The 13,372-nt window shown below is 36.0% G+C and overlaps 1 protein-coding gene and 2 pseudogenes across 2 annotated transcripts in view; 1 reads left to right on the top strand and 2 right to left on the bottom strand.

Annotated features, from left to right (window-relative positions):
* PPA1 (inorganic pyrophosphatase 1) overlaps positions 1-13,372 on the bottom strand; it is a 39,441-nt gene that overhangs the window by 13,170 nt on the left and 12,899 nt on the right. For both annotated transcript variants that reach the window (XM_039872016.1, XM_039872015.1), the window contains exons 4-6: positions 12,797-12,916; positions 10,637-10,723; positions 9,636-9,762 (exon numbers count right to left, since the gene is read on the bottom strand). In XM_039872016.1, coding sequence (XP_039727950.1) covers positions 9,636-9,762; positions 10,637-10,723; positions 12,797-12,916 — 334 coding nt within the window. The remainder of the gene's footprint in view (positions 1-9,635; positions 9,763-10,636; positions 10,724-12,796; positions 12,917-13,372) is intronic.
* LOC120609482 (insulin-like growth factor 2 mRNA-binding protein 3) lies at positions 4,952-8,642 on the bottom strand (annotated as a pseudogene).
* LOC120609922 (uncharacterized) lies at positions 11,173-11,291 on the top strand (annotated as a pseudogene).

Here is a 13,372-nt window from a genome sequence, read left to right on the forward strand (position 1 = left end):
GAAAGGAACTACCAGCCAAGAATAATGTATCCAGCTAAGCTCTCCTTTAAATTTGAAGGAGAAATTAAGACCTCTCCAGACATACAAAAATTGAGGGAATTCTTCACTACGAAGCCTGCACAACAAAATACTGAAAGAGGTCAGCTCGCCTAAAACAAAATAAAAACAACAAAAAATAATACATAATTAGGAGTAAAGTGACTATCAGGCAAATAGAAGCAGAGGAGTGCAACCCTTACTAAGAACAGGGCATTATAAGCTTAAATAATAAGAAGAGAATTGCTATAGCAAGATAATAATGAACGTTAAGCATACATAGGGACAAACTGAGATAACAATGACTGAAAAGTGGAGGATTCGAAGATTCAAATTCGCAAAGGGTAATGGAGATAAGACACACGCAGAAGAAAATGAACGACTGTGTGTGTGTGTGTGTGTGTGTGTGTGTGTGTATACACACACACACATATACATACATATACATACATATATATATATATATACACATATATATATATATATATAACTATCCTTTTCATATTTGTAATAGTAACCACACACCAAAGATTCAGAACTGAAATCTATAACATAAAACAAGAAGAACCAGAGGCAAAACCCACAAAAGCCAACCAAAATAAAGAAGACAGAAACAAGGACAAGGAAGCAATGGAAACACCAAGCAAAACCCAACCATATGCTGCCTCCAGGAGACAAATCTCAGTTCCAAAGACAAATATAGACTCAAAATGAAAGGGTAGAAAATGATATTTCAAGCAAATGGCATTCAGAGTAAAGCGGGAGTAGCGGTACTAATATCAGACGAAACAGACTTCAAAATAAAAAAGGTAAAGAAAGATACTGAGGGACACTTCATAATGATAATCGTGCACCAAGAAGACATAACACTTATTAATATCTATGCTCCAATCAGGGAGCCCCGAAATATGTAAAGCAATTACTAACAGAACTAAAGGGAGAAACGGACCAAAACACTATCATGGTAGGTGACCTAAATACCTCACTGTCGGATATGGACAGATCATCCAAACAGAAAATCAATAAGGAAATAACATTCTTAAATGACACATTAGACCAACTGGATATAATTGACAAATACAGAGCCTTTCATCCCAAAACAGCTGCTTATACATTCTTCTCTAGTGCACATGGAACATTCTCAAGAATCGACCACATACCGGGACACAGAGATAGCCTCAACAAATATAAGAGGGTTGAAATCATACCAACCGTATTCTCTGATCATAATGCTTTGAAACTAGAGATCAACTGCAAAAAGAAATCAGGAAGAACCACAAATACATAGAGATTAAACAACATGCTACTGAAGAATAACTGGGTCAGGGAAGAAATAAAAAGAGAGATCAAGAGATACATAGAAATGAATTATAATGATAGTACAACATATCAAAACTTTTGGGACATGGCAAAAGCGGTCATAAGGGGAAAGTTCATATCATTACAGGCCTATCTCCAAAAACAAGAACAAGCCCAAATAAACAACTGAATGCTTCATCTTGAAAAACTAGAAAAGGAAGAACAAATAAGGCCTAAAGTCAGCAGAAGGAAAGAAATAATCCAAATTAGAGCAGAAATAAATGAAATTGAAAACAAAACAAAAAAAAAATAGAAAAAACATGCAACAAAGAGCTGGCTCTTCGAGAAGGTTAATAAAATTGACAAACCCCTGGCTAGACTCACTAAAGAAAACAGAGAAAGGACACAAATAAAATCAGGGATGAAAGAGGGGAAACTATGACTGACATTACAGAAATACAATAGATCATGCAAGAATACTATGAAAAAGTACATAATAACAAACTTAATAACCTAGAAGAAATGGACCAGTACTTAGAAAAAGACAATCTTCCTAGACTGAATCAAGAAGATCTGGAAAATCTAAATGGACCGATCAGGAGTATGGAAATTGAAACAATCATCAAGAACCTACGAAAAAGTAAAAGTCCAGGACCAGATGGTTTTACCAGTGAATTCTACCAAACATTCGAAGAAGACTTAATACCTATTCTCTTCAAACTCTTCCAAAAAACCAAAGAGGAGGCAGTACTTCCCAACCTATTTTATGAGGCCAATATTACTCTGATACCAAAACCTGGTAAAGATAACACACAAAAAAGAAAACTACAGACTAATATCTCTCACGAACACAGATGCAAAAATCCTAAATAAGATGCTAGCGAACCAAATACAGCAACATATTAAAAGATTATACGCCACGATCAAATGGGCTTCATTCCAGAGGCACAGGGATGGTTCAACACATGCAAATCAATTAATGTGATACAGCACATAAACAAATTAAAAAATAATCATATGATCATATCAATAGATGAAGAAAAAGCTTTCGACAAGATATAGTACTCATTTATGATCAAAACACTTAAAATCGGTATAGAAGGAAAATACCTTAACATAATAAAGGCCATATATGACAAGCTCTCAGCCAACATTATACTTAATGGTGAAAAACTAAAAACTTTCCCTCTAAGATCAGGAACAAGGCAAGGCTGTCCACTTTTGTCACTGTTATTCAGTATAACATTGGAGGTCCTAGCGAGTGCAATCAGACAAGAGAAAGATATAAAAGGCATCCAACTAGGAAACGAAGAAGTAAAACTGTCACTATTTGCGGATGACATGATTCTCTATATGGAAAATCCTAAAGGCTCGACAAGAACACTACTAGAAACAATAAGCAAATACAGCAAAGTCTCTGGATACAAAATCAACGTTCAAAAATCCATAGCGTTCCTATAGTCTAATAATGAAGCGTCAGAAAAAGAAGTAGAAAAAATAATTCCTTTTGCAATTGCAACAAAAAGAATAAAATACTTAAGAATAAATTTAACGAAACATGTGAAGGACCTATATAATGAAAACTACAAGACCCTATTAAAAGAAATCGAAGAAGCTACAAAGAAATGGAAAGATATTCTGTGTTCTTGGATTGGAAGAATCAACATAGTTAAAAATACCATATTACCTAAAGCATTATACAGATTTAATGCAATCCCCATCAAAATCCCATCAGCATTTTTTAAAGAACTAGAACAAAAAATTATCAGATTTGTATAGAAGCACATAAGACCCTGAATTGCCAAAGCCATCCTGAGAAAAAAGAATAAGGCTAGAGGCATCACTCTGCCCAACTTCAAATTATACTACAAAGTGACAGTAATCAAAACGGCATGTTATTGGCAGCAAAACAGACACATGGACCAGTAGATCAGACTCAATAGAGTCCAGAACTAAACCCATATTTATAATAGGCAAATAATTTTTGACAAAAAAAGCCAAAAACATACAGTGGAGAAAGGAAAGCCTCTTCAATAAATGGTGCTGGGAAAATTGGAAGGCCACCTGCAAAAGAATGGAACTAGACTGTTGTCTGTCACCACTTACCAAAATTAACTCTAAATGGATTAGGGACCTGAATATAAGATCTGAAACAATAAAATGCATAGAAGAAAACACAGGAACTAAACTCAAGGACCTTGGACTTAAAGAAAATTTTATGAATTTGACCTCAAAGGCGAGGGAAGTAAAAGCAAATATAAATGAATGGGACTACATCAAACTAAAAAGCTCTGCTCAGTAAAAGAAACCATGAAGGTAAAAAGACAACCATCCAAATGGGAAAATATATTTGCAAGCAACACCTCTGATAAGGGCTTAATATCCAAAATATACAAAGAACTCATACGATTCAATAACAACAAAAAAACAAATGATCTAATCAAAAATTGGGCAGAGGACCTAAGCAGACACTTCTCCCTAGAGGACATACATATGGCCAACAAATATATGAAAAGATGCTCAACATCGCTAACTAGTAGAGAAATACAAGTCAAAACCACAATGAGATACCATCTCACACTGGTTAGAATAGCTATAATCAACAGGACAAGTAATAACAAATGTTGGAGAAGATGCAGAGAAAAAGGAACCCTCATACACTGCTGGTGGGATTGCAAATTGGTACAGCCATTATGGAAAACAGTATGGAGGTTCCTTTAAAAACTAAGAATTGATCTACCGTATGATCTAGCAATCCCTCTACAGGGTATTTACTCAAAAGACTTGAAAACTCATATCCATAAAGATATTTGCACACTGATGTTCATAGCAGCATCATTCACAGTGGCCAGGACATGGAAGCAACCAAAGTGTCCTATGACAGATGACTGGCTAAAGAAGCTGTGGTACATATATACAATGGAATATTACTCAGCCATAAAAAGAGATGAAATACTGCCATTTGCAACAACATGGATGGACCTCGAGATAATCATGCTAAGTGAAATAAGCGAGACAGAAAAAGTTGAAAATCAGATGATATAATTTATATGTGGGATATAAACCCAAAAGCAACAAATGAACAGGACAAACAGAGACTCAGGGACATGGACAATGGACTAGTGGTTACCAGAGGGTAGGGAGTGAGGGAGGAGGGGACAGGTAGACGGGGTAAAGGAGGTCAATACAGAGGGGTAGGGGGAGGGGGAGGTGGGTAAAGGGGATCAAATATATGGTAGCTGAAGTAAACTGGACTTTGGGTGGTAATCACACATAGAATATATAGATGTCGAATTACAGTGTACACCTGAAAATTATATAATTGTATTAACCAATAAACATAATTAAAAATAAAATATATAAAACTGAGAACAGTTTTTCTATGCTAACAGCTTAATATTTAAGTTCCTGTAATAATTTGATTCTGGTCCAATTTTAACAATTGGACTTAGAAGCAATCTATTTTTATCTATTCAATGAATTTAGTGAATACATCATTAAGCCAATTTCTGGCATTATGAAGGAATATTAAGAAAAATTGGAAAATTTGTTACACTGAGGATACAACAAAGGGAAGAGCAGAGCTCCTCTTTTTCTCTCCCTTCCCCTTACTTATTTTTTTAAAGCTTGGTGTCATATATTTCAGAGAGCATAAAGTATACATTCTCATAGAGGTAGTAGTTCAAAAGTTGCCTGGTCTTCAGAAACAACTGGCTAGATAAAAACTTGTGTATTCTGGATAGGGGTTTAGCACCTGTCTGTTGGTTAAGCAATCTGTCTCTGGTTTGGCATCTGCCTCTGTGGTGGGCTGTTTCCTGAGCCTTTGCTTCTGTCTTAACTGAGGAGGTCCACTTTACAGATCTTTCTGCTGTCAGAATTTCCTGAATTTTTCTCTAGGCAACCTGGCAAGCATAGAAGTGACCAGTTATTTTGACCATCACTTGATTGTTCTCATCAAAGTCTGGTCATGAGGGACAACTTCTGTTTCTGACAAATTTTTGAGCTCATCCATCGTTTTGCCTCCTTTCCCAAAAACCCTGCCAGCAACAAAGGATGGCACTATGATATGACCTTCAAGTTTCACCTCTTCTTTAGGACTAAGTTTTCTTTTTCTTAATTTTTCCATAAATTCTTCCCTGAGCCTTGAACTGAGCTTCTGAAGGCCATCACTATCCTCACTAACATCTGGTGCTTCAGCTCGAGCGATCCTAAGTTCCTGCAAAACAAGAAAGCTGTTTGATGTCCTGCTCCAGCTTGCCAATAAATGTCACCTACAGATAAGGCTGAGATAAATAGATGAAGTCTGTTTCTGAATGCTCAAACCGTAAGGAGGAATCATAGCTGAAGGGGGCCCTGAGGTGGGAGGTGGCATCCCTGAAGTGGATTTAATCCAGCATTCAGATTTAATTCAGGAATTAAATGTACTTGAAGATTCATAGAAGCAATTTCATTTTCATAAGACTCCCTGATTTCCTTCATTACCTCTTCCTCAGCTTTGGCACATGTTTCAACATTGTCTTTAACTGTAATGCTGTAGTTATATAGCATCAATTTCTACAGTGGAGGTATCATGATGTCTTGCTCAATTTTCTTAAGGTGTCTTCTCTTCCTTGCCAATAAGACAGCCTATTAAGTTATGGGCTAAAATCTTCAAGAGACTCTCCTCTATGAATTTATCTTGAGCTTCCTTATGCATAATCTCCAGAATAGATTTATAAGCCACAGAGGTGCCCTAAGGGTTACAGAGGATAGTAATTGACTTCTCAGAAGCATTTGCATTCTCTTTACAATGGACATCGGTTTTAGACTGTTTGGTGATGTTCTAAATGGTGGAACCTTTCTTTTTCTATGATGGCTCCTATGTATTGGGTGGGAGCCAGAAGGTGTAGAGGCAAGCCACAGTTTCTGCTTGAACACCAATCCTGAAGACCCCTACATCAATGAGCCCCTCTGCCCATGGAGACCTTGGAGCTGCTGTGAGGGGCTCTGCTAGGTAGCCATTCATCAGAGATACAGGCCACTTTCAATGTGAAGTTCTCCAACTGGAATCCAGTCAGTTTGTTTAAAGCTTGTCTAGCTTGGTTCTTACTGGATTAGGTTACGTTTATGACTGCAGTTTCCTAGTCAGTGTTCACTTGCTCACAGCTTTCCACCACTCACTACCGGACTAATAAACTATCCAGCATCTCGAAGTATGCTGTATCTTTTATGTCTGGAACAGAAAGTACAACATTACCACAAATATTCAGTGCAATCTTCTCTTCATTCTGGATACAGGGGATCTCAAGCTCTGTGAAGTACTGCTATAATATTCCCCAACTGAGGGGTAGCTTAATGCAGAAAAGCAACATTCCTTCCACATTCCCAAGACTCCAGTAACCAGGAACTAAGCTTGGTCTGAACCAAACTCAACAATGCCCCTTCCTGAAAGGTTACAGCCCAGCTCTACTCCCAGTCAGAGCTGGGCCAGCCTGCCAAGTATCAAATCGCTTCCCAGGCCTGCTCCCCTGTTTAGTTACTGCAAGCCCCTAGAACAGTTTCAGATTTACAGAAAAGATACTTATATTTGTCACAATTAATAAACCAATAGTGACACATTATTATTAAGTCCTTTTTCTATTCCAGGATCCCATCCAGGATGCCATATTATGTTTAGTGGTCATGACTCCTCAGGCTCCTCTTTCCTATGACAGTTTCTCAAACTTGTTTTTGACAACCTTGATTATTTTAAGGGGTGCTGGTCAGGCATTTTGTAAGATGCCGCCCTATTGGGACTGTCTTTTCTTTTTCTCAAGATCAGACTAGGGTAATGGGTTTGGGGGAGAAAGACCACAGAGGTCAAATATTATTAAAAACACATCATTTCAAGAGTATATGCTCTTAAGATGACTCATCTCTGTTGATGTTGACCTTGGTAACCTGGCTGAGGTAGTGTTTGTTAGGTTTCTCAGCTGTCAAGCAAGTTATTCTTTCCAACCCCCTTTTCCATATTGGACTCTTTTGAAGGAAGTCACTGTGCATAGCCCATAATTCAGGAATGGGGAGTATGTGCCACCTCCTTGAGGGTGAAAATATTTATATAAATTATTTAGAATTCTTCTGCATGGGAACTTGACTATTCTTCCCCATTTATTTATTTATTCAATCACTTATTTATGTCAGTATGGACTCACGGATATTTTATTCTTTGGATTATGATCTAATATTACTTTCTTTTTTTGCTCAAATTGTTTCAGCTTTGCCCTTTAATTCCACCCCCCACCCCACTTCCACCCCTGACCTATGGATGTTGCCGTTTCCCCTTAAGAACTGGATCTCTGAAGGTGGGGTATTTCCTCCCACACACTCACGGCATGTACCCGGGGCCAGGCTCACTCGGGAGTCCTAGTGCACCTGGGGCCTGGCACACCTGGGGTATGGTCCGTGGCTCCACCTGGGGCGTGAACCCAGGACCTCCTGTGTGTAAGAAAATGTGCTAACCACTACACTATGGACCACCTTTTTTTTTTTTTTTAAAAAGCACTTTATTATTTTCTGGACTATACTCCAGGCTTATTTTATATATTCCCCACCCTAACCTTAAAAATCAGCTATTTCTCCAAGGAGCCTTGATTCCTTTTATTGAAGAATAGCATTAGAAACTAAACCAAGATCTGGATGCTAGATGTGCTCATTGCTTCTGAAAGGGTCTTTTAGGCCCTCTCAGCTTATAGAGCAAAAAAAAAAAAAGTGTATACCCTAACCCTGTATATACACATATCTAAAAATATTCCTATATGTATCCACCTGTATCTCACTAGTAAAGTCAAACAGTTCTTACTGATACCTCCAACTATAATCCATTACCACATGGCTCATTCTAGCTCCCTCTCTTGCTTATCTATAACTTCCCACTCCAACAGTGAGAAATCTAGCCCCCACCATCTGCCATCCATTTACTTAACTGTTCAAATCCAGTATACATATATGGGAGTTTCAGAATTGTTAACCTATACTCCATTGAAAGATTTTATTATAGAATGACTATAATAAAAAAGATTAATAACAAGTGTTGGCAAGGAAGTAGAAAAATCAAAACCCTTATGCACTGCTGGCAGGACTGTAAAACAGAACAGCTCGCTTTGGAAAAAAGTTTGGCAGTTCCTCGAAAGCTTAAACCTAAGAGCTACCATATGACTCAGCAACTCCACTCCTAGGTATATTCACCCAAGAGGATTAAAAACATACGTCCATACAAAAACTTGTACAGGAATATTCACAGCAGCAGCATTATTCCTAATAGCCAAAAACAAACCAAATGTCCATCAATAGATGAATGGATAAACAAAATGTGATATATATCCATACAATGGAGTAGTATTCAGCCATAAAAAGGAACGAGTACTAATACATGCTACAACATGGATGAACCTAGAAAATATTATGCTAAGAAACCAGACACAAAAGGCCACATATTTTATGATTCCACACATATGAAATACCCATATTTGCAGTTGTCAGGGCTTTGGAAGGAGGAACAAATAGGGAGTGACTGCTTAAAGGTAGAAAGTTTCCTTTTGGGGTGATGAAAATGTTCTGGAACTAGGTAGTGGTGATAGTTGCATGAAAATGTGAATGTACTAAATGCCACCAAAATCTGACTCTAAAACAGTTAAAATGGTTAATTTTGTGTTACATTAATTTTACTGCCAAAAAAAGAATGAAATAATGATATATGTTACAATGTAGATGAACGCTGAAAACATTATGCTAAGTGAAAGAAGCCAGACATATCATATGAACTCATTTATGTGAAATGTTCAGACTAGGCAAATCCACAGAGACAAACAATAGATTAGTGGCTGCTGGGGACTGAGGGAAGTGGAAATAGGGCATGACTGCTAATGGATGTGGGTGGGGTTTTCTGTTGGAATGGTAAAAATATTCTGGAATGGTTGTGATGGTTGCACAATCTAGTGAATATATTAGAAACCATAGGATTGTACACTTTAAAATGGTGACTTTTATGGTATGTAGATTATATCTCAAAATAAAGAAATAGAACAACTGAGTAGGAGTATGTGAGAAAAGAGAGGAAAAAAAAGAGTAAACACGAACTACCAGATTTTTCTTTCCTGGAATGAAGGAGAAAGTTTACTAATTATAGAAGTTCAGTATTAGAAATAGCAATACTTTGTCAAATGTTTTGCTCTGCCATTCTTTTAACAGTTTGCAGGCATGAGCTTACAGTTATGTCATTACAGGTTAAGTGGTGCATCAGATTTCGATACAAAGACTTCAGACTCTTCAAATTTTCTTACCATTATAATTGGCTGCATCAGGATCATCCACATTAATGGCAATGACTTTCCAGTCAGTTTCCCCTTCATCAATCATAGCCAATATGCCTAGAACTTTCACCCTGATTATTTCACCTCTTGCACATACCTGAAAGTCAATAACCACAGTCAAGACAATACTACAGAACAAAATTTTGGAAGAAAAGCTTTACTTGGTGGATAACAGGAAATAAAGAAGATGCCAAGTTTCTGCAAACTTACCTTAGGATTGTTCCTATAAGCAATTTTTAAAAAGCTAACCAAGTAAATGCCTATCAGTTTTACTTACAGGTCCTAAGAAAATCAGTGACATAGTTCAGGGTAACTAATATTTTTTAAGCTGTCATTGATTATGCCAAAAATAAACCCTTCATAATTTGTTTCAAATACATATTTTAATATGCTTTCTTTACCTTTTATTTTATAGAAGCCGCTGAGTTACACAAGTCATACAATATGATTGAACTTTATGACTTAAGAAACTGAATGATAACTTTCTTTTCAGTTGTTTACTATTTCTCTCTGCCTAAGAAAGATTGTAAAAATATATAACCATAGAATCTTAGGGCAGACCTACTTTAGATAGAGGAATCCCTGCCATAAATCTCCAACTTCTGAGGTTATTTGACTTCAGTGATCAATTCACGGATCACTCTAAACCATTAAGCAAGGTTTTCCTTATATTGAGATGAATTTTGCCTCCTGGTACCCTTCACCTATTGACCAATTATCTGCCTTCTAAAGCAGCACAGAACATGTCCACTTCTTCCAAATATGTGTATAGTCATATACTCATATATGCATTTTTTTCTAGGTTAGGTTTAACTGTACAAATTATAATACACAAATGCTTAAAATGAAATGGAAGCTTCTAATCACCCAAAGTAATATTATTATTCACAATGTTTTTTTAAAGTATGAACTTTGTATATTTCATTAATATCATCTTAAACACTAAAGAAAAATATTTCAGATTCTATTACCTTGCTTCCAATTTCACACACATCAATTGGGTCGTTATCGCCACAACAGCCAGTGTGTTTGTCATTGTGTCCTGGGTATTCCCAAGTCTAAAAAAAAAAAGACGTATTAGAGCATATCACTCCTATACATGCTACTGACAAAGTAGATCACATTGACATTAAAAGATAACATCCCAGGAGTCTTTCTGCAAAAAAATATTTATCTTCAGCTATTTTTTCTCATTTAAAAAATTCTTTATTTTCATCTAAGAATCTTAACTACACATGATAATTTTAATTAAATGCCAGGGCCCCTATTATGCATAGAACACTAACCTAAATTTATGTTTTAGAATGAATAATGATCATATTTAAAACAAAAAACACTCACCTACTGAGACAAATGCAAACACAGATATAGACCCAAATATTTACTTTAAAAATATATTAAAAGAAAATTGCTTCGAAGAATTCTTTGTACTTACAATCTGCTACTAACTACATTTTCTTTAAAATAAATTTCCAAAGAGGTAGGTTGGCAATAATATTAAAACAGAGTCTTCGGCCATGCCACCCTGAACAAGCCCCATCCCGTCTGATGTCGGAAGCTAAGCAGGGTCAGGCCTGGTTAGTACTTGGATGGGAGACCACCTAGGAAGACCAGGTGCTGTAGGCCATAAAAAATTAAAAAATAAGGGATTGTAAGCTGACAAGGTCCTTGCAATCAGTGAGGTCAACCAAGAGTTGCCTCGCCTAAAAAAAAAGGAAAGAAAAGAAAACAGAAACTAATGTGTTCTGATGGTAAAAGTATCATCGCTGACCAAGAGCCAAGATTGAAAAGTTTAATCAGGATTTTCTGAAGCTTTAAATTGCTGGTTTTCTTTCCTGCTAAGTTGTAAGACAGAATCCTTACAAAGCGTCTCATAAAAAAACAGATGGCCTATGTTTGCCAAGAAGTCAAGCTTAAAATGTAGCTGTTGTTTTGGCTCATTTCTTCCCCAATCCAGAACATATTTCTTGGATTTGTTTGCCTACTCAGCTGGAGTAAAGGCAAAAAGATAAAAGTGAAGGATGAAAAAGGAAGACCGGATCCAACAAAGCCAGATCCAACCTACAGAAGAATAAGAATTTCAGCAATCTTTTCCCAGAAGGATGATATTTCAAGGCTAAATACTAGGTCAACTGAAGTACAAGGTAAAGTGCTATAATTAAGGCAGACAAACAACTTTGTAATTACCTCACAAGCTAAATGAATTTGACCTATGATTTTGTAACATAGTTTCACAGTAGATTCCATTTAATAGACTTAATGGTTAATAAAAACGAAGCATTTATCAACAAGAAAAAAACATATTGAATATTTTGTGTAAAAATCGTTAAGTGCCATAGCATTCACCTAGCCAAATCAGAATTAAATCTGTCATTTACTCATAATAGACATGATTCTAGAGATTTTTCAAATGTTACAGTAAGGTCCTACTACACACTGGCATTGTGCTGGCATTAAATTGGTAAACAATTTATACCCCACCACCCACAGATAAATTGGTAAATAATTTATACCTCACAGATACCATATCACCACCACTTCCTCAAAGGACTGTTTAGGAAATCAGAATCCCATTCTTACTTTACCACAGAGAGCTCAGCTTTAAGAAGGAATCAGGACTCTCAACATAAAGATCAACAGCTGTGAGAACTAGGCACTTTATTCCTCACAAAAGCCATATGAGCTAAGTACTATTAATATCTCAGGGGTAGACAGTCATGTCTTGGGGAGGAAGAAGCAGAGGCAAATTAGGTAACTTAAGAAGTGGCGGCCTTGGGATTTGAACCCTAGTCTGCCTGGTGCCAAAAATAGTCTATATCGTTTCTCTTAATAGATATGTCACTCATTCTATAAAAAAAGAATGTGTATAGAATATAACTAGTCCACATATATAGGAAGAAAATATTTCAGAAAAGAACAAACTTTCAAATGTGAACTTAAACATTGTAAATATCTTTATCTTGAAAATAAGTTATTGAAAAAAGTATTAAAATGAGTTAATTACTCCTTATGTTTTAAAAATCTATTACAGCAAAAACTTTCTGAGGGTGTTTAAATCGTTTTTACTAACAGTAGGTTAAATTTTTTTTTTAGCTAAAAAGTACATTTCTAGCAATGGCACAGAGACATACCTGAGGGATGGCACCATAGTTCCAGATATATCCTTTATAAGGGAACAAATTTGCAACATAACGAAGTTTTCCTTTTTTCACATCTTGTTTAATTGGGTTTAAAGGGTCCTTTGTAGCAATCTGAAATAAAAAATTTCAAATCATTGTATATTTGGATGTGAAATACGATTCAAATAAGGATTTGAGGAAATTAATTATGGAATGTACGTCCCCTAGTTCCACTTTAATGATATATTTTACTGCTAACATTTTTATAATTTGAAATAAGTCTCTCCATAATCAGCCTTTAAGTGGAAAATATCTGAAGTCTACAGGCACTACCAAGAAGGCAAAAGGAACATTTACTAATTCCAGAAAGCAAAACTAAACTTACCTGGAATAAATCTTAACATTCGAGAAGTAAGATTTTTATTAAAAGGACAAAATAAATATTATCCAACTTCAGCTTTCCTTTCAAGGACTTAAAAATTATTCAATTATTTAAGTGTCTATTACATGAGACGTATAATTACTGCCGAAAAGCTTAAGTAATATAAAACACATAATAAATACCCACTAACAGAAAGCCAAATATCT

This window comes from Pteropus medius, unplaced genomic scaffold (assembly GCF_902729225.1).
Source record: "Pteropus medius unplaced genomic scaffold, Ma_sr-lr_union100, whole genome shotgun sequence".
Taxonomy (NCBI): Eukaryota; Metazoa; Chordata; class Mammalia; order Chiroptera; family Pteropodidae; genus Pteropus; species Pteropus medius.